The sequence below is a fragment of the Equus asinus genome, chromosome 8, assembly GCF_041296235.1.
Source record: "Equus asinus isolate D_3611 breed Donkey chromosome 8, EquAss-T2T_v2, whole genome shotgun sequence".
Classification (NCBI taxonomy): domain Eukaryota; kingdom Metazoa; phylum Chordata; class Mammalia; order Perissodactyla; family Equidae; genus Equus; species Equus asinus.
This window is the reverse complement of record NC_091797.1, coordinates 2,098,332-2,125,171: the sequence shown is the minus strand read 5'-3', so window position 1 is coordinate 2,125,171 and position 26,840 is coordinate 2,098,332. Positions and strand designations below refer to the sequence as shown.

General features: G+C 36.8%; 1 protein-coding gene across 14 annotated transcripts in view; it reads left to right on the top strand.

Moving 5' to 3' along the window:
* Positions 1–26,840, top strand: part of FAM135A (family with sequence similarity 135 member A) — a 113,042-nt gene that overhangs the window by 52,060 nt on the left and 34,142 nt on the right. For 8 of the 14 annotated variants that reach the window (XR_011504910.1, XM_044776964.2, XM_044776973.2 and 5 more), the window contains 5 exons: positions 1,266–1,392; positions 2,088–2,241; positions 6,205–6,282; positions 10,251–10,300; positions 15,909–16,064. Coding sequence is in view for 13 of the 14 variants with exons in the window: in XM_044776964.2 (XP_044632899.2) it covers positions 1,266–1,392; positions 2,088–2,241; positions 6,205–6,282; positions 10,251–10,300; positions 15,909–16,064 (565 nt within the window). In the remaining variant the exon portion in view is untranslated. Of the gene's footprint in view, positions 1–1,265; positions 1,393–2,087; positions 2,242–6,204; positions 6,283–10,250; positions 10,301–10,826; positions 10,973–15,908; positions 16,065–26,840 lie in introns of those variants that run through there. The other 6 variants (XM_044776974.2, XM_044776968.2, XM_044776965.2 and 3 more) reach the window with 4 other exon arrangements.

The following is a 26,840-nucleotide window of genomic DNA, read 5'->3' as shown; positions in this document are numbered from 1 at the left end:
ATCAATTATTTAAAGTAAGTGGGACTGGGATTTCTTTTTTTGCTCCTTTTTTTACATAACCTGTTTCTTATATTGGGAATTTAAGTACAACTTTTAAGACTGAATTCTGGAAAACATAGTAGCAAGTGGAATTTACCATTGACTTAACAGTTCCCTTCTTTGCTGAGATGTAGATACCTTCTTTTTGCAAAGCAAATTGATTTTGCACATGGAGGCTGCTCTCTTGTATGGCAAAGTTGATTTACTTTTCTGTGTTCTCCCTTTTGCCAAACTGCCGAACAATCCACATGCTTTGGCCTGCTTATAATTAGCCAGTACTTCATCTCAAATAAGATTGTATATGAGTTTTAAACATTCAGACAGATTATGCTTCTTATTCTGTATAATTTATGGTATCTTAAATGTAATGTTAATGCTGACAGCAGTATGTGATTGAGATGGTGCCTTGAAGCACTTATACAGGTTATCTTAATGGAGTTTGTAGCCTTTTACTGAGAAGAAAGGAAATATCTTGTTTTTGAGTAATAGAGTCAACAAGTAGATTTAGTAATTTTTCTTTTTCTACATTTAAGTGGTAGCTTTTTATTTCTGTAAGCAGCATCCATAATTGATTGTGTTAACTTTATAAACTTGGTAACCAGTTCTGACTGATCAGTATTTGTGAATTAAAGCTTGGCTCTCACATGTCATTTAGCTCCCCTGGATGCACCCTGTTTTGTTTTGTCTTTTAAAGATTGGCCCTGAGCTAACGTCTGTTGCCAGTCTTTTTTTTTTTTTCCTTCTTCTTCTCCCCAAAGCCCCCCAGTACATAGTTGTATACTCTAGCTGCAGGTCTTTCTAGTTCTGCTATGTGGGACACCACTTCAGCATGGCCTGATGAGCGGTGCTAGGTCCACACCCAGGATCCGAACTGGGCTGCCAAGCAGAGCGCATGAACTTTACCGCTCCGCCGCCAGGCCGGCCCCCAGCATGCACCCTGCTTTATCTCTAGGATCCCCTGAGACTCCTGGAAGCCCACTCATAGAGAAGTTATCTCAAGCATCTAGTCTTCGTTTTTTTTATATTCTGTGTCTTTTCATAACAATTCAAATTATTAAAGGAAAAATTATGAAACTACTTTAAGAATACTTTACAAATCATAATCTTGCAAAACCCTTGCTCTTTATTCTCTTCCTATAAGATTTTCTTTCATGAGCATTTAACTTAACATTCAAATAGACCATTATGACAATAATAAAATAGTAATATAATACTTATTTCTCCAGCTTTCCTCGCCCTGTGAAGACTACCTGGTTAAATAGAAATACACCAGCACAAAACAAAGATTCTGTGATTCCTACTCTTGAAAGTGTGGTCTTTGGTATTAACTACACAAAACAGTTATCGCCAGACGTAAGAACTGATATGTTTATAAATCCTCTTTTCCCTCTTATTTCAAATGAAATGTCTTTTAACTGTTTTATCCGTGCATGTGATAGTTCTTTTATTAATTATTTGAGCTCAACAACTTACAGATCTAATTAAATATGATCTTAACAAATTCGTTGGTTCCATTTGTTTATTATGAAAATTAACCTGATACTTCAGGATTTTACCAGATTTAATGGATAGAGATCTTTGACAGCAGTGCATTTTTTAGCTTGTTACTGTCACCTCTTGCTCCTTGAATAGCACTGGTAGAATCCTTCTGAAGGAGCCTATAAAGAGCCGTTGCCAGAGCTGAGAGCCAGCTGACAGTAGGGCAAGCACGGCCATTACTCCCCTGAAAGGAAAGAGGCTCTACTAAAAAGAGCGCCTGTGCCACAGTCCAGATGTAATTAGAATCTCAGATTTTCAAGTCATGTTCCAATCTGCATGTTTTAAAAGTCCACTGTATCAGAAATTACTAGAGTTGCATTTCATGTGTTAAAATTACTTGTATGAACAAGAGCAACTCCCTAATATGTTGCTGAATTTCTTACATGTTTTAGAGTAACTGTAATTAGCAAACGTTCAGAGTTTTTCGTTTATTTTTCCGTGTTTTAAATGTAATATTTTTAGGTTTCTGGTTACTAACACTCTGTGTCCCAAATCTGTCCTTCGTCTAGGGTTGCAGCTTCGTCATTGCCGACTCCTTCCTGCATCACGCCTATCGTTTTCATTATACACTTTGTGCCACTTTGCTCCTGGCCTTCAAGGGATTGCACAGCTACTTCATTACGGTAACAGAAGAGATTCCCTCTTGTCAGAAACTAGAACTGGGTATGTTAAAAGCACCAGACCTATGCTGTGTTCACTCTCTCCATTCTCATGTCGCTGGTCGCCGGCTTCGCCATAGCTTTCTTTACTAAACTGTGATGTCTGTGTGCTTCACTTTTACTTCTCTCCCAATTCCGTCTTTTTTGACCCTTGATAATTGCTTTCTACAATCAAAACTTTTTTTGTGATACTGAGAAATAACTTCTTGGTGCTAAGTTTGAAATGAGTCTTTTGATAGATTTTTTAAAAAACGTGTCAATATACCACTCCTCTTAAAATATAACTAGGAAGTATACTAGAAAGCAAATGTAATTATCTGCTGAACCATGGGAAGATAAATCCATGCTTCCAAATATTTAACAGTCTAAGCAGATTGTAGGTGCTAGGGATGTTTTTATATACATTTGATTATAAGTGATCTCACACCTTATTTCTTTTATTTCACTTTAGAGAATAAATAACATTACTCAGTTTTAACATTTTGAAAATTATTTAAATCATTGAAAAAATCACTTTTCAGTTTTAGTCCAACAGTAATATCTGCATATATGTTGTAGTATATAATAAAAAATGGTATTGCCTTGATTTTGTATACCATTTGTAGTTTGCAAAATGCTTTTACCTGTATCATTTCACAGAAGATAAATTATTGGGATTAGCAAAAATAAGTTTTTATTCAGACTTTTTGTGATAGTTTATAAGCTTTTATTTTCAAGTATCCACTTACAGCTCATCATAAAAAGCACATTTTAATTATCTCTTTAGAATAAATTATTTTTATCATTATATACTTAAATCAGGAATGACTTTTTAAGTTTTACTTAAATTAATCAGTATTCTTTGTTTATTTCTTTGTTCCCCAAGGATCTCAGTCTTTTAACAATATTGATGCACAGTCATGCGTCACTTAATGACAGGGATGTGTTCTGAGAAATGTGTCATTAGGCGATTTTGTTGTTGTGTGAACATCACAGAGTGTGCTTACACAACCCTGGATGGTATAGCCTGCGACACACCTAGGCCGTGTGCTACTAACCTGGGACCACCGTCATACACACAGTCCGTCACTGACTGAGATGTTGTTATGCGGTGCATGACTGTACTTTCAAAAATAGTCACTGTTAATGAGAATAATTCTTGGGTTTGAGACTAATTAGTCTATTTTTATAATTGCCTTTTTTGGGATACAAAAATATTGTAAGTGCGTACAGTGATTTGTACTTCACTTAAATTCGGCTGTGAGACAATGCTGGATGTTTTGCCGCTGCCTATCAGTAACTGTTGCAGTGGATCTGGTTAATCCCATTGTTCCGTCACTTTGGCTCACACTTTCTTGACTTGACTAGAAACGGCTATCACTCAACTGATGGTTTAGAATGCCTGATTCAGGAATTCCAGTGTGCACATGGACACACAATCAGTAGGAAAGTGTGTTCTTATTTGCTCGTGTATTCTTCCCCCAGATGAAAATGGGAGTGTGGAAACCTTTTGATTACTATTCTCTGAAATATTCTTTTTCTCCGCTACTTCGTGTACTTAGAACCCTTCTGTTTCTCTTAGGAAAATCCTGTAGGAGCAGAGATACTGCCTCAAATTTAAACTCTTTTAAATGTTCTTTTGTAACAACGAAAGAATTGTTTGTAGACTAGAACTAATTTAGGCTATCACTTATGCTAAATTATTGGAAAATTATGTTACATACATTTTTAATTTGGTTTTTTGGAACTCAAACACGTTTTCTTAGGAGAATTAGAAATTTTTCTTAATTTAGATTTAGTGACTGGACCACAAAACTATTAAACCACAGTATTAATGAAGGACAATACTATGTGCCTGAAAAGTAGTGTTATGAAAAGTAGTGGTGTGAAACTTAGAAGGCGTGTGTAATGGTATTTCTACAGGAAAAGCTGTCAGTCGTTTCGATGTGGAATGCTGTGGTGGAATTCGTGGAGGCATTCTCTCATAGTGCTCAAGAGAGCATATTTGGAGCCGTTTCTGCCGCTGACTGGCTGTGGGATGCTACATACAGAGTGGTTTCCATTTGAAAGACAGGGATCCAGATGTGGCTCCTGAGTCAGGAGGGAAAGATGAGGGCATCACGAAGGCAGAGCGTGTGAAGGAGCTCTAGGAGGGAGTCTTCTCATGGTGGAATTCCCTTGGGCTTTGATGAGCTCCCACAGTCGGGTACTGAGTGGTGCTGAGGAGAGAGCAGGTTCCCTGTCTGTAAAGGGCCCTGACCTCTGCTCCTCCCTTAGTAGGTCATCAGTTCAGCCTTGGGATGGACAGGAGAAACTCACCAGCAAGATGGGACTTCTTGTGGTTTTAATGTCGAGAGCCGTGTATGACATGGGCCTGTAAGTGCCTGTACAGGGAGGATGTCCCTCTGCATATAATTTTCAAATAGATTTAACATGTAATATTTGTGAATGAAAAAACACATGAGCCATATGTTCACTTAGAAAAAAATATGTTTCTCTAAAAGGAAGTAATGTTTATTGGTAAAATTTATGATTAGTAATTCAAAAACACAAGCATCTCTTTTCAAAGGCAAAGATTTATTTAAAATAGCTTAGACAGTATTACCACTTTATTACTAATTTATTAATGTAACTTCAGCATGATTATTTATAAGGTTTTTAATTTTCTCTCAAGTAAGGATGGCTTTTACATCATATATATTACTTTGGGCTTATTGATGTAGAAAATATCATAATTAAAAGAGCCTTTATATTTAATTTCAAGAAGCAATTACTAAATGAATGTCAACCATATTCCAAATTATTTGCTTAAAATATTTTATCAGAAAATAAAAATCTAAAGCAAACCCAGACTTTAGTTTTAAATAAGTAAATAATAGCAATAAAATAAAATTATTAGTACCTTACACATAGTATTTACTCAAAATATATTTGTTGAATGAATGAATGAAATAACACAATACAGTTTTTGTTGTTACTTGAAAAGAAGGCATCGACACATAGCTTATAGCAATTGCCTAGCGATTTTTAAAATCAAGACTTATCTTCAGTAAATATTTATTGGTAATACTTTGTGTTATTCTTAAATTTTTTATTACTATTTATATTTTATTTTCTATTTATTGTGTGTTTTAGTTTATTCTTGAATGCATCTTCTAGGAGAATATCTAAAAATACTATTAATTAAAATAATACTATTGGCATATTCTGAACTGTTAACAATATTTTTATTCTAATAAGATTAAATTGTAGGCACTAGATAATATTTCCATAAAACACTGTCAACTAAACATCAATATATTCAACAGGTTTCATAGGTGGATATAGAGTAGTTCTTGATTAGAGGATGTATTATATTTCCTTCTGTTATTTAGCACTTTTCTTGAGTTTTCAAATAAGTATATATTTAAAAGTCTTAAACTCCACCATGCTTTGAAAAATGTATCTGAACTCTATTCCCTCTTTTAAAATGATGCCTTGAATTCCTTTCTGCTTTTGCCTTTTTCTTTTCTCCTAGATGAATGATGTACATTTTTTTGATGACATGTAAATAGCAGTTTTGCGCAGGGAGCTCTTACTGAGAGTGGAAGTCACGGTTTTGGAATCTAGGCCTTGGCAAGTCATGTAACCCTTCCGGGCCCCAGTATCCACACTTGTAACAGCAGGGGGTGGACCTAACTGACCTCTGAGATCCCTGCCAACTTGAAAATTCTGAGTCTAAGAAATTAAAACATAAAATAATATTGGGTTATGAAATGTTGAGTGGCGCATACATTTAAGTAGAAAAAGAACAAAGTAATATAAACTTGAATGTACATCATTTGTAATTCTAGTAAGCTAATTAACTAACAGATTCTGCTTTAGTGTTCTGATCTAACTGCTCTGTCAGATCAATACTAAGTCTATTAATAACAAGTTGGAAAATTCTAGTAAACTTTGTTGTGAAAGGAGTATAGTAACTAGTGCTGTGTGCAATCCTTACAACTAGCCAAGGCCAACACGCAGGTCCTTTATGAGCGCCTTCTCAGAAGAAAACAGCCACGAGCCCAGAAAGACACCTGTCTAGGTACGTTTACAAATAGGTTAAGTAAATAATTCCTTTTAATTAGTGTGAAATTTTGTTTTAATTTAGTGTCAAATTTCATAAGTATGTATGTACTAATATAGCATGTTTCTACCACCCTTATTTAAGAACTTACTTTCAGAATCATTTTGGTTTGTAAATAAGCTTTATTTAATTTCTTATTTAACTTGTAATGTTAAAGTGGAAATGGTAAATGCACAGATTTCTTTGGCTTTTTCCATATTCCTTTTAGAGTTCCTACAAAGAGCGCTTTTTGGAAGCCATGTTTATTGCAAGAATTTATTGGTTTGATGATATTGCCTTAAATTTGTTCAAAGTCAGTTTATCTTTGGGTAGGGCTAATGATAATGAAATGTGGTTTAAAAACTGAACATTTCATAATGTATATAAATATTGAATCACTATGATGTTCACCTGAAACTAGTAGGATATTGTATGTCAATTATAATTCCATTAAATAAAAAACTGGGGGCCAGCCAGTGGCATGGTGGTTAAGTTCACACTCTCTGCTTTGGCAGCTTGAGGTTCACAGGTTCGGATCCTAGGCGCGGACCTAGCACTGTTCTTCCAGCCATGCTGTGGTGGCGTCCCACATACAAAATAGAGGAAGACTGGCACAGATGTTAGCTCAGGGCCAATCTTCCTCACAAAAAAACAGAAAAAAAACACACACTCTGAAGCTGAATTCATGCATTACAGAAATAAAGAAGAGAAACATCTTCAGTATCTGGTTTTGTTTTTTGAGTCAATTTGCACTTATTTTTTATTGCTTGAAACTTAAAAAGCAAAGTAATATCAAATCACCGCTATTCAGTTATGTTACATATATTAAAGGAAGTATTTTGATCTCATTATTTTATTGATATATTTACCTATGTATTTTAGACTTTTGTTCTTGAATAGCAATAGTACTTAATTGACTATCTTTCCATGAGTATATCGGAAGTTTTTACTTTGTGTTGAATAAACCATCACGATTACATTTTTTTAAAAGTTATGAAAGGCTGTAGAAATAAAAAATAAAGTCGCAGTGTTTGTTTCTCAGTTTTCAGAAGTATGAACAAAAGGAGATTAAGGAGCCAAAGTCTTTCTCAACATTTCTTGGATGAAAACTAGCTCAGAAATATTTAAATTGGGTCAATTTTCACTAAAACTGTTACGAGATAAACTGATTTTCTTATCTGAAAGGAGAAAAGAAAGGTTGAAGATTTATTTATGGTCGTTATTTTGGAATATAATTTGCCATTCTCATTAAAGTAGCTAAAATTAAAGAATTCATAGTATGAAATTGTGGTCATTTATAACATGTTTTAGTGTTCTTTTTAGCAATAAAAATTTACTTCTCATTTAAACTATTGTGTTGCCAGCCTATCAGTTTACATGTGAGCATTCCAAATAATTTTACAGAATGCTGCTTATATAATAAGACCTATATAAACAAGAACCAGTTTTGGGTTGGGTGGGGAAAGACTTGGTTCAAAACTGACGCATAATCGAGTTGGTTGAATGATACTTTTATTGAGGGATCCTTTATCCTTAACACCTAGCATTGTGCATTGGCATTTTATGAGCTGTAAGTATCCTCTGAATGAATAGGTGAATGGATGGATGGATTTAGAAAGTAAATTTAAGCCATCTTTACCCTTTGACCCAGCACCCCGACTTTTGTTAACCTGCATCATAGAAGTGAGTAGTAGTATGTAAAGATATGTGTACAGGCATGTTTATTGCAGCATCGTTCTTAGCGGCAGACCACTAAAAACAGAGATAAATGCCCATCACTCAGCAAAGAGTGGAATGTAGAAGAAATTATGAGGCACCCACACCAAGGAGTACCATGTGGCCATTTTAAGCAATGCATTAGAGCTGTCTACATTAGAGCTGTGTACCAGATCTCCATGGAGTACCGCTGAGATAAAAAGCAAATTGCAGAAACCTGTAAATGCAGTCCCATTTTTGTAAAACAGTGACTCCAAAACTCATATATGACTATGTGTATTTGAAAAATATGGAAGGAAATGTTCTAGGCTATAACCTTGGATTAGCAGGAGGAGCCAAGTCAAAAAAAAGAATTATGAAACATAATGATCACATTCATACATTTCTATAAAATTGTGTAAATGAATACATATGTCATTTTAAAAAGAAAAATTAATTAGACTAGAATTTTAAATTCAGTTAAAAATCCTAAATGATTTTGATATCAGAGATGTTGTTTGCATTAAGTAGCTCTCACTGGCCATGATGCATATGTACTGGTTTGCATTTAGGCTCTTGTATGTAAAGATTAGGAAAATGTTTCAAAACTCAAAACTTTAAAAAAGTTTTCCATTTTTTTGTAAGTTCATAGGTAGGATATGTAACCTACTAAGACTAATTTTACTGATTTTCTTCTATCACAGGGAAAGATCATGAGTAATGTGGAAACACGTTGGCATATGGAAATTATGATTTTAATACAGAGTCCACTGCTAATTTTTTTTTTAGCTTTGGAAAACCTAATGTTAGAAGTCACAGGGCCGGCCCAGTGGCGCCATGGTTTAGTGTGCACATTCTGCTTCAGCGGCCCGGGGTTCGCCAGTTCGGATCCTGGTGTGGACACGGCACCACTTGGCAAGCCATGCTGTGGTAGGCGTCCCACATATAAAGTGGAGGAAGATGAACACGATTGTTAGCTCAGGGCTAATCTTCTTCTTCAAAAAAAAAAAGTCACTGATTTATCTGACAGTGAAATGATTTGTGAAATCTTAGCATATTTTGTTAGTTCTCAGTGGGTTGACCAAATTTGTGATCTATTTTTTGGTACATACTAATATCTCAATACAATTTTATTTATATATTTTGTGAATTACAAAATGTATGTTTGTCCTAGTTACCAATAGAGTGTTTGTTGTTGCCATCATAGCTTGGTTGTGTTTACCATGTAATTGTAACTGCTTATTTTATCAGATTTAAATGTTTGTCCTTCTTTTTATTGAGTAGTAAACATTCAGTCTACTGTAATGAGATAGTGAGGTGATGAGTGAATTCGAGGATGTCATAGGCTGTATTCTTGCCTTTGTTTGAGAATGACCAGTTGAACTCTCTTTCAGCAACAAGATGTGGAATGTTGTGTGGTCACAACTATACTGTTATTGTTCTTTTAGGAGAACTCAGTTTGATTTTTTCTTAAAATTAAGTATATCTAAACATGATATTTCAGGCCTTGGTGAAATTTCTTCCCTGCAAAAAATAACTAATAAATCTTTCTACTCTGTTAGTTTTTGTATTCCCTTGTAAATATTACCATTTTAATTGTAAATTAATCTGTACACCCCCTTTGTAGATGATTATAGCATACATTAAATAAATTAGGATTATATGGGAAAAATTTACCTCAGTTTGGACTATCTTATAGAAAACTGAATTTTATTAAACTAAATTAGAAATTTACTTTTTGTTGAAAAGAATTTTGTCATTCATTTTCATTAAATAGTGTGTACTCCAAGTGTGTTTTGTTTTGGTTATAAAAATTAATTTGAATTGAACTTTTTGGGTATAGCTTTTGTGAAAAGCAAGGCACGCGCCCGTGTCACCCAAATGCCGAGCAGGCTGTGCTGGAGCCCGCAGTGTGGGGAGCAGTGCATCTTGTCCCTTGTTTCTTTCTGTGAGGCAGCAGGGCAGGGCACTTCAGGTCTGCAGGCAGCACTGCCTTGACGGTGCTGGCCCCTTAGGAGAACTGGAACACTCCATTTGATAATCAGAACACAGAATCTAATTATCAGTTTACCTACGTGATCAGTGTGTTTATGAAAATATTTTACATGGAAATGTAAATAATTGAATATAGTCCAGATACTTCTCCACCTTCTGGTTTTTAAATGGTAATTTAATTTATTTATATAATTTCAAAAATAGTTTTCAGATCTACCATTGAAGTATTTCCTCTAATTACTCTTTACTCCTTTCAGAGGAAATGGATGTAGAAGCTCGACTTACCGAACTATGTGAAGAGGTTAAGGTATTTGGATTTTTTAAATTCACATTATCAAGTTATTTGAGTGGATTCTGTTTTCTATTCTAAATGTTTTGTCTAAGAAAACTTAATAATTCTTTACCCTTCCTAAAATGCAAAGATAAAATGGTTGATCATGATAGCTCCACAACTTAGCTCATCAAAAGACTTTTGACTTTAGCATAAAGTTAACTTATCTTTAAAATCTGTATTATTCTGCTTATAAATGAAATAGCAAAGACAATTGATCAAAAGCGCGTTTTCTTCTGTTAGTTCACTCAAAGAATTTCTGAACAAATTTTTAAAGACCACTTAAACTTACATATTTTTGTAAAACGATATTGTTTAGAAATGAAAATTTGTCTTATTTCAACAGATCACTTTGTATCTCAGACCATTTTTCCACCATTCCATTCTTCCAATTAAATTGAATAGATTATTCTTTTTCCTTTCTTTTTTTTTTTTGCCTTGGAACTAAATGTTTAGCCTATTTTAAGGTCACTGTCTATGTATTTCACTCTTGGTTAGCTACATTAATGGAAGAAATCAGAGACATGAATCAAACAAAAATATGCATCAGGCCGTGGAATGGATTTCTGTATGCACATTTGAATGAAGAGTAGACAACTTTGAAAAGATATTTACCTTCTTAAAATTATACCTATGCAAGATACACAGGTAATTTTGTATACTGTCCTAGAGGCTTTCCCACAGTTCAAATAAGATAAGTGTTTTCTTTAAAAAACACTAATGTTATTATAGTTGTTTCCCAAAAGAACATGAAACACTTAGAAATAAGCTTTAGATGTGTGTGATTAATATGAAACAAAAAAACTACAGTGTTTCACTGAGATATTGAAGAAAATTTGAGTAAACAAACATGATACTCCTGGATAGAAAGAGGAATAGTCACTGAAAGATAGCAGTTTTTCTCAAGTTAATATTAATGTGTCCATATCAAAACCCCATTGGAAATTTTAAAATTTAACCTATTTTTAAGAGATCACTTGAAAGATAAATATGACTAAGAAAAACTTTTGAAAAATAATGTAGAGGAACTTGCCCAACTGGATGCTGAAATTTATACGAAACTACAATAATGGAAGTAGAGTAAGGCCTCTCTCAGAGAATAGAAAGACAAGTCAGTGGAACTCAATAGCCCTGGGCTAGTCACTAGTATGTTTAAGAAGCGAATATATGATAAAATATCACAGTGGGTTTTATAAATGGTGTGGTAAAATTAGTTCTTTATACCATGCTATGAAAGCAAATTCTAAATGGACTGAAGAGTGAAATGTCCAGAAAAATTTACATATACGTGTGTATATAAACAATCTGATCTTGGGGTATGAAATAACTTGTTCAGAGTAACAGTGAAGGACAAAATAAGATATTGATTATTTGAAACTTCTTTAAAACCAAATACATTATAAATAGAGTTGAAAACAAGCAATAGACTGGAAGAAAATATTTGCAATATTTAAAACTGGAAATGATTAATACTCATAGGGTGTAGAGAGCTCCTGGGTATCAATGTCAAAACACACTTGTGAGAAAAGGGTATACTCAGGCAGCAGACAGCTAGGCAGTTGTTAGCAGAACAAGTAAGATACTGAAATGACACTAACTCTCACTGACAACCAGGGAAATGCAGATGTAAACAATAAAGTGTTTTTTTTGCCCATGAAATTTTCAGTGGAAGTGACTGCTGATCTGCATTGTTGGTAAGGGTGGTGGGAAACTAGTATCTGCGTACACAGTTGCTAATTGTGGAAATTGCACCATTTCTTGAGGTCAATTCAGTCTATTTTAAAACATTTGTTAAATACACAGGACAGTTTTTATTGAGAAATCTATTCCACAAAATTCCTAATACATGTGCACGAACATGAATATAAAGAGTTGCAACATTAATTGTCATAAATTCCCATATAGCCATTTAAAAGAATTAGGTAAATTTTCGTGCATTGACATGGATTATTTAATTCAGGAAATATTTATTGATCCATGGTGCCAGGTACTGCTTTCATCTGAAAAGCTCTTCCAGATATATTAATTGAAAAAATAAATTAGAGAAAAGCATGAATATGATTTTGTATACACTAAAAAAACCAAAAGCTATGTATGTTTTTTGTTATGTTTATGGGATTACATGTAAAACATTTGAGGAGCCAGTCGGGTGAGGTAGTGGTTGAGTTCATGCACTCTGCTTCAACAGCCCAGGGTTTGCAGATTTGGATCTGCACAGACCTAGCACTACTCATTAGGCCATGCTGTGGTGGCAGCGGTCCACATACAAAATAGAGGAAGATTGGCACAGATGTTAGCTGAGGGTGAATCTTCCTCAGTAAAAAGAGGAAGATTGGCAATGGATGTTAGCTCAGGGCCAATCTTCCTCACCAAAAAAATATATATGTATTTGAAAGGATATGTATGTATATTACAGACTGTTAACAATAATACAGAAAAGAGTGGCACGAAGGATGGGATTTTAAAGGAAAATTTTAATTCTTTGCTCTATATCCATCTGTACCAATTTTTTAAAAATAATACATACATATTTACATATTACTAATAAGGCTTTTTAGTTACACTTTTAAATTTTAGTATGTAAATAGACATCATAAAATTTAACCGCCACCACCTAGGGTAAATTTTGACAGCAGATACAGTAGACAAATGATGTAATAATGTTTAAAGAGCTCTTATAAATTAATAGGAAAACCTGTAACTCTCCATTTTTTCATATTAGTTAAGATACCCAACTACAGAAAAGGCTAATAATATATGAAAAGTATTCAATTTCACTAATCATCAAAGAAACAAAAATTTAATTATTCTGATAGCATTGTAACCTCTCAGATTGGCTGTGATGTTTTAGTAACAGAGTAATGCTTGTTGAGATGCGGTGAGGTGCTAATTCTTGTACCTCATACATCTTTCTCAGAGATGCGTTTGGGAGTATGTATCCAAAGCCTTGTAATTTATGATACTGTAGAAATGTTAACCTAAACGAATGCCCAACGACAGGAGGATGGTTAAACAAATTATGGAACACTCATAGTCTAAAACAGCTATACAACCTTAAAAATGGTGCTTTCAGACAAGTGTTTGATGATGTAAGAAAATGCTCATATTGTGATATTCAGTGAAAATGGCATAAAAGTATATGTGATTCTAGCTTTTTCTCTATGTATATAACTGAAGATAATTGAAGACCATACACTAAAATGAACTTTATTTTCTTGTTTTTGCTTTCCCCTATTTTCCAAGTCTATTAAAGTAAGCAGTATTTCATAATCAAATAAAATCAGTGAATGCAATGAAAAAGTTTATATCCATATAAGACAAGATAATGTTGTTTGAGAAAATATTACACAAATGTAAGATCTTATTATTTCCGCATTTATACATATAAAAGATCTTGTGAAACTTAATTCTAATTTCCTTTTTAACATAGAAAAAGTTTTATTGTTTACATTTTGAGACTTACTATGAAGATTTATGTAAACCAGAGGAGTTATTTATTTGTGCTTGAAGAGATGCCTTCCCAATAATGAAAATACTAAATTCCTCTCTCAGAACCTTGGTGCCATGATCCCTGAGAAATAAAATTAATAATTATGAGGTATCTAGACAGCCTTGGTCTCAGGAAGAAAGAAAAAAAGCTGTGTACTTTACTGAGCCCGTGGTGAGGCCAGGAGGAGGATTGTGACTTGTTTGCGGGTTACACCTGAGTGTGCTGCCCGATTGACATTGTGCTGTTCACTGGCCGTCAGTGCCTATCCGGTCTGCTTTTCCTGAACTCTGCTAGCACCGTCCTTGGAGCAGGATTGCAGGTTTCAGCTTATTTAGAGTTCTCAAAAGAGACGTGAAAAACTTGTTACCCTTATATCTAACACATTTATAAACCATTTCCTGGGGCAAAACGTGTGTAGATGTATTATATATTGAAGAGTCGGTATTTATCAGATCTTGACTTTGTTAGCTTCCATTCCAGAATTCTGGAATTTGTCAACATTTTCTCTTTGTCCATAAATTCTGGGAGCTTTTTCCTTATCTGAAGCCTGTAATTCCTTGTTCGTTCATTCATTCATTTATCACATGACTACTACGTACTAGTAACCAAAGTCACAAAAGTGGATAAGACACAATACCTTCCCTTCATACTAATTCTTCTGAATTTTTGTGTTTTGTGTTCTCAGAGTTGGAATAGATAAGTGGAAGCTTGGTTTGGGTGGGGGAAGAAAAGCCTGCTGAATTGCAGACTTCAACAAAGTAAAATTGATAATATGTGATAAGCAACGTTTGGGGATTTTTTTGGAAAGGGATTAGTACGATTTGGGATACGTTGAACTTGAGCAACTTTCTTTTCACCACCAAGTACAATCATCCTGTAGGTAATGGGTCTAGAGCTCAGGAGAGATGTGATCTGGAGACAAAGATTGAGCAGTCGTTGGTACATAGACGGTCATTGAAACCATGGGAATGGCTTCCAACCTCAACCTAAACAGACTACTGCTACCCTCTTTGGGGTAGGGCAGGGAAGTCAGCATCTGTCTATATATTCAAGGCAAATTTCCTAGTGTTAGTAGTAATTAAAGGCAAATTTTCGCAGCAAGATATCTGCCTGGAAACTGACTGCAGCCTCAGTGAATTAAGGAAAAGCCAGTCTTTGTGATAAAATGCTTGTCCATAAGAGGAGCAGTCATTCTGATTTATGGTCTTTTATTGGTATTTGTTCAGAAATCCTTATTTTATCAATTCAGAAAAACCAAATGCCTTTTTGAAGATTCTGCATTTCATAGTACAATTTAGTACTCTTAACTTTTATCATCAGTTTAGGTGAATATTTAAATGGGATAATTTATTACCAGTATTAGAACACTCTATAAAAGTATATTATAGAACTATGTGTGTGTGTGTGTGTATATGTATATTATAGAACACTATATTATAATAATGTAATTGTTTACTTGCTTTTCTCTCTTCACTAGACTGTGATCTTCTCATGTTGATCTTTTGATCTCTGGTGTGTGGGCCCTTGCATTTAAATTATGTTCAGGGAACAGTGGACGACTGAGTTGTTAAAAAGGAGAAAGACAGCTCTGTAAGAGGATGACCACAAATACCACGGAGACTAGGAACTCAGGCGTGAGGGAGAAGCACTGCTTTCTACCTCAGTCCTTTCTGAGGAGTTACAGATCTTTTAAGTACTTTACTTAGCTAATTGGAGAAAAAATATTATTTTTAAAATTTCATTATCTTACAAAAATCTTATAACGTTCATCATGACTTATACATTGTGTTTAAAATTCCCAGTATTTTAGTGTTTGAAGTTGATCATGCTCTACAGAATCCTGATTTCTAACTGTATTTGACATTATTTCAGTAACAAGATACCTCAGATATTGAAATATCAGTTAAGTTGTTGAAAATTGCTACAATAACTATCAAATAGAAAAAAACCCTTGGTCACTTGGTCTCTCTGTATGCACACACATGTTTCTTTTTAAAACTAAAAATTTGCTTTTATTAATGTTCTTAATAATATATTTAGGTATGTTATGGTGAGTCTCAGGAAGCAGTGAAGTTTTTTTTCTTGTCATTTCAGAAAATAGAAAATCCTGATGAACTGGCAGAACTTATAAATATGAATCTTGCACAACTTTGCTCACTTCTAATGGCTTTATGGGGGCAGTTTCTGGAAGTTATAACACTACATGAAGAACTAAGACTATTATTAGCACAAGAGCACCATACTTTGAGGGTAAGTTAAAGAAAAGTGATGTTAGAGCATTTTAATGAGTATTATCATTTATCTTTAGAAACTGCTTACAAGTAAGAAGTCTGATTTTTACCTAAGACATTGATAGATCAGAAAAGAGACATTTATTGTTGTGTTATTGTTTGATTTCTAAAGTTAATAACAAAACAGTACAGTTGAGCACGTGACCTATCTCAGTTACAAGTCCTGCTAGTAAGAAAAACCACCCAAGTGTAATAGAATAGGAAAATCTGTGATACAGAATAGCCCCTGGAACCCAAGAACAGGAATTACAGCCAGGTGTCATTAGGAACAGGAACTAGGAACCAGAGAGCTGCCCTGTTACAGAACCTCTCTCTCCAGCTTTCCCTCCCTGCCCTCCTTCCTCCCTCCTTCCCTCCCCTCCTTTGGGACTCGTCTCACAAGCGTGGAAGGTCGTGGTCTAGACGTGCATGTTTGCTCTAGGCCTGGTGTGCACATGCTGCAGAAATTACTGTACAGCTTTGTTGTGCAGTGTGGCGAGAGGTTTTGAGATATTAAACGTCTGACTGCCTTTCCATCCTAGCTCCTTATGCTTTGTGTGCACTAATTTTCCTGACCTACTAGTAGTTCCTCAGAAACATCATGTTTATTTTCTTTTTTCCTTTTTCTTTTCTTAATTATAAAACACAACATATGATCAAAATCAGGAAAATGCATAAAACATGCAAGTTTTAACAAATAATTAAAGCACCTACACGTAACTATTACCCATATCAAGAACTAGAATATCGTCAACACCACAGAAGTCTTCCATGTTTTTGCCATTTCTCTTCCCCCCTGACATTTAGAAGTTGTCATCATCTGTCTTTTGTGATGAGTTCCTTACTTTTCTGAGTTGTAGCACCTACGGGTGCATGCTAAATGAGAGAGGTTGTTTCAGCCTGTTATGTCATCAGCCTCTGTTACTGAATTCTATGTAAACAAGTCATCCGGTGTGTATTCTTTGTCACTTGCTTCTTTCACCCAAGATTTTGTTGCTGTGGTCTGTCACATTGATTGATTTGCAGATGTTGAACCATCCCTGTGTCCCTGGTATGAACCCCACTTGATCATGATGTGTGATCTTTTTGATGTATTGCTGTATTCACTTTGCCAGTATTTTGTTGAGGATTTTTGCATCCATGTTCATCAATGATATTGGCCTGTAGTTTTCCTTTTTTGTGTTGTCCTTGTCAGGCTTTGGTATCAGGGTGATGTTGGCCTCACAGAATGTGTTAGGAAGCGTTCCGTCTTCCCTAATTTTTTGGAATAGCTTGAGAAGGGGAGGGATTAAATCCTCCCTGAAAGTCTGGTAGAATTCCCCAGGGAAGCCGTCTGGTCCTGGACTTCTCCTTTTGGGATGCTTTTGCTTACTGTTTCAATCTCTTTCCTTGTGAGTGGTCTATTCAGATTCTCTATTTCTTCTTGATTCAGCTTTGGGAGGGTGTAATTTCCTCTAGATTGTCCATTTTGTTAGCATAGAGCTTTTCGTATTATTCTCTTATAATCCGTTGTATTTCTGTGGTATCTGTTGTTATTTCTCCTCTTTAATTTCTAATTTTATTTATCTGAGCTGTCACTTTTTCGTTGTGAGTCTGCTAGGGGTTTGTCAGTTTTGTTTATCTGTGCAAAGAACCAGCTCTTTGTTTCATTCATCCTTTCTACTGCCTTTTTTGCTTCAATAGTATTTATTTCTGCTCTGATTTTTATTATTTCTCTCCTTCTGCTGACTTTGGGCTTAGTTTATTCTTCTTTTTCTAATTAAGTTAGGTGTAGTTTGAGATTGCTGATTTGGGATTTTTCTTGTTTGTTAAGGTGAGCCTGTATTGTGATGAATTTCCCTTTTAATACAGCTTTTGCTGCATCCCATATGAGTTGGTATTGTACATTTTCATTTTCATTTGTATCCAGATATTTTTTTATTTATCCTTTAATTTCTTCAATGATCCCTTGATTGTTCAATAGCACGTGGTTTAGTCTCTACATCTTTGTCCCTTTCTCAGCTTTTTTCTTGTAATTAATTTCTAGCTTCATAGCATTGTGATCAGAAAAGATGCTTGTTATTGTTTCAGCCTTCTTAAATTCATTGAGGCTTGCCTTGTCTCCCAAATTATGGTCTATCCTTGAGAATATTCCATGCGCACTTGAGAAGAATCTGTGTTCTGCTTTTTTTGGATGGAGTGTTCTATATATGTCTATTAAAGTCCAACTGGTTTAGCTTTTCATTTAATTCCACTGTTTCCTTGTTGATTTTCTGTCTGGATCATCAATCCATTGATGTGAGTGGAGTGTTGAGGTCCCCTACTATTACTGTGTCATTATTAATGTCTTCTTTTAGGTTTGTTGATAGTTGCTTTGTGTACTTTGGTGCTCCATGTTGGGTGCATAGAGATTTACAAGTGTTATTTCTTCTTGATGTAATGTCCCTTTAATCATTGTGTACTGCACCTCTTTGTCTCTCTGTACCTGTCTCATCTGAAGTCTACTTTGTCTGATACAAGTATTGCACTGCCTGCTTTCTTTTGTTTGCCATTAGCTTGAAGTATCATCCTCCACCCCTTCACTCTGAGATTGTGTTTGTCATTGGAGCTGAGATGTGTTTCCTGGAGGCAGTGTATTGTTTCATCTTATTCTTTAATCCATCCATCCACTGTGTGTTTTGGTTTTTTTTTAAAGATTTTATTTTTTTCCTTTTTCTCCCCAAAGCCCCCCGGTACATAGTTGTATATTCTTCGTTGTGGGTCCTTCTAGTTGTGGCATGTGGGACGCTGCCTCAGCGTGGTTTGATGAGCAGTGCCATGTCCGCGCCCAGGATTCGAACCAGCAAAACACTGCGCCACCTGCAGCAGAGCGCGCGAACTTAACCACTCGGCCACGGGGCCAGCCCCCACTGTGTGTTTTTTGATTGAAGAATTCAGTCCATTTGTGTTTAGGGTAATTATTGATATATGAGGGCTTAATGCTGCCATTTTATCACTTGTTTTCCAGTTCTCCTGCATTTTCTTTGTTTCTCGTCCTGTGTATTTTGGTCTACCAATTGAGTTACATAGTTTTTTATGTTGTGTTTCTTTGTTTTCTCCTTATTTATTACTTGTTATATTTATAGTAATATATATAATATTATTTATTATTCTCTGTTCTGCTTTTATGTTTAGTGGTTACCATGAGTTTTGTATTCGAAATCTCATAGATAACATAGTCCATTTTCTGATGGCCTCTTATTTCTTTAGACTAACCCAATTCAGCCCCCTCATTCTTCCCTTCCTAAATTGTTTTTCTCACATCTTATTCTATCTTGTGTTGTGAGTTTGTGATTAAAATGACAAGATTATTGTTGTTTTTGGTGTTTTCCTTCCCTTTATCTTTAATGATATTCTTGAGTATTTGCTAACTTGTTCAGATGTATAGCTACAATTTTCTGATTCTGTCTACCTATTTATCTCCTTACTCTGTGCTTTGTAACCCCTTTCTCCTTTTTTTTTTCCAGATAATGAGGGCCTTCTTGATGATTTCTTGTAGGGGAGGTCTCTTGGCTACATACTCCCTTAACTTTTGTTTGTCTGAGAAAGTTTTTGTTTCTCCATCATACCTGAAGGATATTTTTGCTGGATAGAGTGTTCTTGCCTGAAAGGTATTGTCCTACAAAGATTTGAATATGTCATTCCAGTCTCTCCTAGCCTGTAAGTTTTCTGCAGAGAAATCCGCTGAAAGCCTGGTAAGGGTTCCTTTGTAGGTTATTTTCTTCTGCCTTGCTGCCCTTGGTATTTTTTCTTTGTCATTCACTTTTGCCAGTTTCACTACTATAAGCCTTGCAGTAGGTCTTTTTATATTGACATATTTAGGAGGTCTGATAGCTTCTTCCACGTGGATTTCCATCACCTTCCCCAGGTTTGGGAAGTTCTCTGCTATTATTCCTTTGAACAGTCTTTCTGCTCCGTTCTCCTTCTCTTCTCCCTCTCGAATACCTATAATTCTTATGTTGCATTTCCTAATTGAGTCTGATATTTCTCAGAGACTTTCCTCATTTCTTTTTAGTCTTAATTCTCTCTCCTCCTCTATCTGGAGCATTTTTAACATCTCTATCTTTGATTATGCTCATACGCTCCTCTGTGGTGTCCACTTGAGTGTTCAGGGAATCCATATTGTGTCTTATCTCTTCCATTGTGTCTTTCATCTCCAGTATTTCTGATTGATTCTTCTTTATAGTTTCAATCTCTTTTGTGAAGTAGCTCCTGAACTCATTGAATTGTTTCTCTACATTCTCTTTTACATCATTGAGTTTTTTGATGATAGTTGTATTGAATTCTCTGTCATTTAGATTACATCTTTCTGTATCCTCAGGACTGATTTCTCAATATGTGTCATTTTCTCTCTGGTCTGGAGATCTAATATAGTGTTTGATATTGCTAGAGGGCATAGCCCTGTTTTTGCACATCCTGGTATTATTTGGTTGCAGTTAGCATCTATTGCCACTGGGTGGGGGTCAAGAGCCGCATATTCTGAGCCCACTGTGTTCCACCGGGATCCCAGACGCTGGAGCCAGTGCTGGGCAGGTGGGGGTAGGGGTGCTTTCTTCTGCGTGCTCTAGGAGTTTTCTCACTCTCTTCTCACTGTCTGCTCTCCTGGGGTGTTGGCTTGATGAAGTCACCCCCATGTTAGCTTTCACCTTGGTAGGGGCTTTCCCCGAGGCTGTAAGGGCCCTCGGGGATCTTTGATGTTCCCCCAAACAAACGTGCCCTCCCACGTTCCTTCCATTTCAGAGGCCACCTGTGGTCCCAGATCCCAGTCTTTTGAGGAGGGAGTGAAGTTTTACCCTGTTCCACCTCCTGTGAGGGGGCCTCCAGCCTCTCCGCCCTCCATCGTATGGCTGCATGGGTCTCTCAGATGTTTTTGTGTTGTGTTTGGATGTCCTCTGTTGGAGTATGACTGTCTTTTTTGTTGTATGGTGGAGGGGAGTGAGTACCGGGAAAGCTCAGTCTTCCATGATGCTGAGGTCACTCTCTCAAGATTTTGTTTGTGAGATTAATCCATGTTTTGTCAGTAGCTATCAGTTGTTCATTTTCATTCTGTGATGTATTTCATTTGATCATACTCACAATTTGTTTATTCATTCTACTGTTTGTGAATATTTGCATTACTTCTAACTTGTGGCTACTACAGACCAAGCTGCTGTGAACATTCTTGTACGTATTTCCCAGCATACCAGTTTCTCTGAAATATTCACGGGCGAAGTAAATTGCTGTGTCATAGGATATGCAAAACTTCGATTTTACTACCTAATGCCACAGTATTTTCCAAAGTGGTGCCAGTTCTCACTCCCACCAGCACTGCATGAATGTTCTTGTCATTCCACACACTCCTCAACCCTTGATGTTGGCAGGCTTTTTAAGTTTTGCCAATCTGATGGATGTAAAATGGTATCTCGTGGTTTTAATTTGCATTTCTCAGTTGTCTGGTGCAGTTGAGCACTGTTTTATATGATTGTTGGCTGTATAGCTTTTCTGTCTGTGCAGTACCCTGTACAAATTGCTTGCCCATTTTTCTATAGGATTCTCTTTCTTTTCTTCTTGATTTGTAATAGTTTTCTGTGTATTCTAAATACTAGTCCTTTGTTAGATGTTTTATAAATAAATCTCTCATTTCATGGTTTGTTTTTTCATTATCTTTGTGCTGTCTTTTGGTGAATTAGAGGTCTTAATTTTAGTGTAGACAGAAGAGAAGAGAAAGTCTAGACACAGACGTATCCATATTTGGACATAATATATGCATATATGCAAGGAACAGGTAAGATTTTCAATAAATGGTGTTGGGACAATTGGGTATCCATGTGGAAAAAATATTATATAAAATTCAATTTCAGGTGAATTGAAGATAAATGTGGAAGGCAAAATCATAAATCTTATGAAGTATAGTAGAGAACTTACAGAAGAGTTACAAAATAGTAGAGAATACTCTCATATACTCTTCATCAGAATCATAAGTTACCATTTTGGCATATTTGCTTTATCAGTCCTTCTTTTTGTAGATAGGTACGTATATAAATATACACATACATGCATTTTTTTTCTGGACCATTTGATGGTTATAGACATCATGCTCTTTTATCCCTAAATACTTAAGAGATGTTGACTAAGTACAAGGATAGTCTCTTACTTTACCACAGTACAGTGATCAACTTTACAAAATGTAGTATTCATATAGTACTGATATCTAATGTACAATCCATGTTTAAACTTTATCAGTTGCTTTAATAATGTCCTGTGTGACGACCTTTTCCCCTTTGCCAAGGTCAAATTCAGTTGTCATGAATTGCAGAGCACATTGCATTCAGGTGTCATGTCCCTTTAAATTCTGTAGACTCATTGAATCCGGAAGAATTCCTTACATTTTCCTTTCTTTCATGCCTTTGACTTTTTTGAATACTATTGGCCAGTAGTTTTATAGACCACTCTTCAATATGGGTTTGTATTATGTTTCCTTGTGAGTAGATTCAGGCGACACAATATTAGTGGGAATACTACATTTTATTTATTTTTCAGTCAGTTCTGATAAATTACGTTTTTCTAGGAGTTTGTTCTGTCTGAGTTTATTAACTTATTGGCATCAAATAATTCGTAGTATCCTTCAGTTATCTTTTTTATGTCTGCCGTGTCTGTAGTGTTTTCCTCTGTGTCATCCCTGATATTAGCTATTTGAACCTTCACTCTTTTTTTCTTCATTAGTCTCACCAGAAGTCTGTCATTTTATTAGTTTTTTCAAAGAACCAACTTTTGATGTTGTTAGTTCTCTCTCGTATGTTTTGTTTTTTGTTTTCTGTAGTTTTGCTTTTGACTTCGGTATTTTCCCTTATTTTCTGTAGGTTTTTTTTTTTGCTGTCTTTTTTAACTTCTGTAAGTAGATGCTTCGCTACTTAATTGTAGCGTTTCTTCTGTTATACACATTTATAAGTCTATAAGTTCCCCTCTAAGTACTGCTTTAGCTACATTCCACAAGTTTTGATTTGTTGTTTTTTACCCTTCAGTTGGCTTATCTGGAAGAATTTCCTTTCCCCTTTTGCATATAAAATGATTTATTAAAATAACAAATATGTCTGTTACTTCATTTTCTGCATATAAACAGAAAAAACATACTAGCTGATGACAGGACACCACAGGAAGTGCTTTATCGAGACACTACCCCAAGGGGAGGTCTCACAGCCTGCTGTAGCAATTTGTTTGGGAGCCTGACATCTACTGCATAGAAATCTTTGCCTTAAAGCAGCACGTGTAAACAAAACTACCTCGAAGTGTACATTGGATATGTCGTCTCATCTTTAGCTGTCATCATTTTCCCTTGCTCAGAAGTCCCAGAAATTGAGTGCCTGGCCAGGAAATCTTCTTGTGAAATCAAGGACCAGAGATGGTTCTTGTTCATAGTCGCCATGTTTGCATCATGTGACCCTGCAGTGCTGAATTAGAGGTTGCTCTCAGCCCAAAGGCAGCATCTACAGCACGGACACAAGGAGGGCTAGTCATGTTTTAGGTGGGCTGCTGCACAAACTACCAATTTGGGGCATCTTCTATTAGAAGAATGACTGACAAAGTATCCAGACATTCCTCTTGAGTAATTTAAACATGAGACACACAAGAAGAGACAGGGTTAGTAAGCAATGGCAGAAAACGAAAGAGAAGATCATAGGCAAAAGCCACGAGACGGTAGAAGCCATGAGTAAACCAGTCATCATCAGGTGGGTGACAGTGGAAAGGACTTGAGCAGAGCAGAGACAGTCGGAGATAGAGAGAATGTGAGCCTGGAGGAGCGACCCACAATGGGAACGGTGGATGCTCGTTGCTGAAACAGCAGCTACTGGAGTGGTGCTAGGGTATTAGTCTGTTATTTCATAAATAGCAATGAACAGCATTCCAGTTTGCCAGGAACTTGCTGTCTAGCTACAGACCCAGGTCCCTCATACCCTTGCTTTGCTGTGTCTGTAAAACCCCACGCAGCCTGAGGTAGCCTGAGCACCTCTCCCTCTCGATAACTAAGACGCTTCCTATCCAGGAGCTAGTTTCTGTGTTTCATATCTGTGAATTTCCTAGTTGTCTTTCTATTATTGATTTCTAGCGTGTCTTCATTGTGGTTAGGAAACAGTCTGATTTTAGGACTTCAGTTTCTTTGAAGCGTGCTTTACTTACAGCAGGAGTGTATGTTTAGGTTGCTGCAGTGAGTGTTCTAAACATACATAGCTGCTAGGTTGAGCTTGTTCAAATTTTTTGAGTTTATGGCTGCTAGTGCTATCAACTACCAGGAAAAGTGTGTTAAAATCTTCCATTATGATTACAAATTTGTTCTCATTTGTTGTTACCAGGTTGTAAGTGGCAGAGATGAGATGCAGACGCAGGCAGTATGGTTCAGTAGTCTGTGTTCTTCAACTAGGTAAGCTGCCTCTCAAAGTAGGGGAGAGTGTGATAACAAGGATCAGAGGCAGCTTCATGGTGTAATATTTTACAGGGATGGGGTTGTCCTGGCTGGAGTAGGAACAAGAAGGTAGACTTCAATAGACAGCAGCTGGTGAACACAACTTTGGAAAAAAGAGGCAAAGAAGGGAGACCAGGACAAAACTTAGGTTTATGGAAAACTAAAATGCCAAACGTAAAACCTGGAGCTTCCCTTTTCTCAGCCCCTTCCAGATACCGAGATAGGGCCTATTTAACTCCTAAAGGAGTCAAGGAGGGCTAATTAAGACACAATGAGAAAGTGTCCTCATGTTACTTTACCAGGGATAATAAGTCGTGCCCTGTAGCACAAAAACTGTGGAAACGGTGGCCTGTCATGTCTTTTGGCTCCCATTTGTGCAGTTCAGCAGGAGCTTTGCTCATGAAGTGTATCAGGATTCTGAGAATACATTGCTAAGCCTGCAGTAACCAAAGCGGTCCAGAGGTCGTTCACTGTTTGTGCAGGGACAGACTGGGCCATAGTGAAGTCTGCAGGCTGTTAATGGATTCAGAAACAGCATGATTGGACTGCGTCGTGGAAGTGAGCCTGTGATGTGGAAACTCTGCTTATTGGAGTGAAAGCAAATAATGTAGCAAAGTGTTGGAATAAAAAGAGGAAATGTAAATCCATACTTGAGAGGAAAATTTAATGAATTACTTCTACCAATACTGGTTCTACCATGTTGTTTGATGTCAAAATTCACAAAGGGCAGATTTTCAAATTCTTAGAAAATCAAGTCATACAAAATTATTGAATTGTATAGACATGTGCCATACACATTCATGTCAGAGCATAGAGACTGTTGTATGTGAATGGTTCTCAGTGCACCATACTAATGAAAAAGATACAAGAGAGAGTGATGTAAGTATCCTGGCGTCATATGATATTTTTGTCCTGCCTGCAACAACAAAAATTCAGCATCTGTCCATGAACAAAAGTGAGGTTATGGGAACTGTGGGATCCAGTGGCATATGCCAAGGGACCCAGGAGGAGGATCTGTCTCGCCCACCCAGTAGGCAGACAGACCCCAGTCGGGGCTGCAGACCCTGCAGTGGCCTGTTAACTGGCTCCAGCTCCTATGGCTGTGGTCTGGGAACCCCTGGAGAGCACTGACTGAGACACTCGCCCACAGCTGAGAGAGCCTTTGTGCAAGGCCAGGCTTCCAGAGAAGTTCCAGCACTCTCTTACCAGAGACCTTACCAGTTTGGACGCATTAGAGTTGTAGCAAGTGGAACAGCTTGTCTCTACTCGCATCACCCCTCCCCAAGGAGGCACAGCTTACCTCCAAGAGAACCCTTCTTGGCCTATGCTTTCTCCTGCAGGGGAAAGGGAATGCAGGTGAGTGCGCACCCGGCTTCCCCAGCTGTGCAGGCCCCCACCAGAAAGGCTCATCTCCCTCCCGCCGCATTCAGAGTACTAAGTCGGGAGCTCCCTGACTTGGGGGTGGAAGAGGCTGGGAGAGCAGCAGGTGGGAATCTCAGAAGGCATTAAAGGGATGCGGATCCTGCTCACTGCGTCGTGGGCCCCATCAAGAAGGCTGCCTGTGAGCTGCTTGGAAAGCCTCACCCACGGATCCCCTCAGCTGGCCATGGGCACCTCCAGCGTCCCGCGTGCCTCACCCACACACCCCTACTCTGTAGCTGGCTCGCTGTGAGCTCTCTGGAACGGGGAAGCAAGAGCAAGCTTTGTCAGAACCCTCCCTGCAGGCCAAGGAGAGACCACAAACTTGAGCTGTAGCATCGCCTTTAGGAAACAAAAGCTAGGCTGTTGGCACTCAGCCTGGTGCCTTGCAGCATGGAGAGAAGGAATACAAGCTTAAGAATTCTGCCACAAGAGGGAGCAAAGTGTGCAAGAGGTATGTCCATAGAGGGTCTGAGGAAGCCTCAGAACCTTTGACAGGACAGAAGGAAGGTACTTCTGCCCCAAAGACAGTAAATACTGGGGAGGTGACTCCTACTTCAGCTGTGAAGATAGCAGCACAAAACTCCAAGGAACATGAAAATCAAGGAAACAGGAAGAACCAAAGGGTAACAATAATCATCCAGTAACCCAGCCCCATTTTGCAAACTTTGGGCAGACTTCCAATGTTATATAATTATTAACATAAATAAAATGTACTATAGCTTTTATGTGTGTATATACAAAACATATTTAGCGTTTTCAGGAAATAAATCTATCCAAAAGTGAATTTTGTTATTATCTGTTATGTGCTTTTTAAAGGGTTAACTTTTTCTTACATTATTTTTAACCATTTTAAATGGAAATTTGCTAGTGTGCTTTATA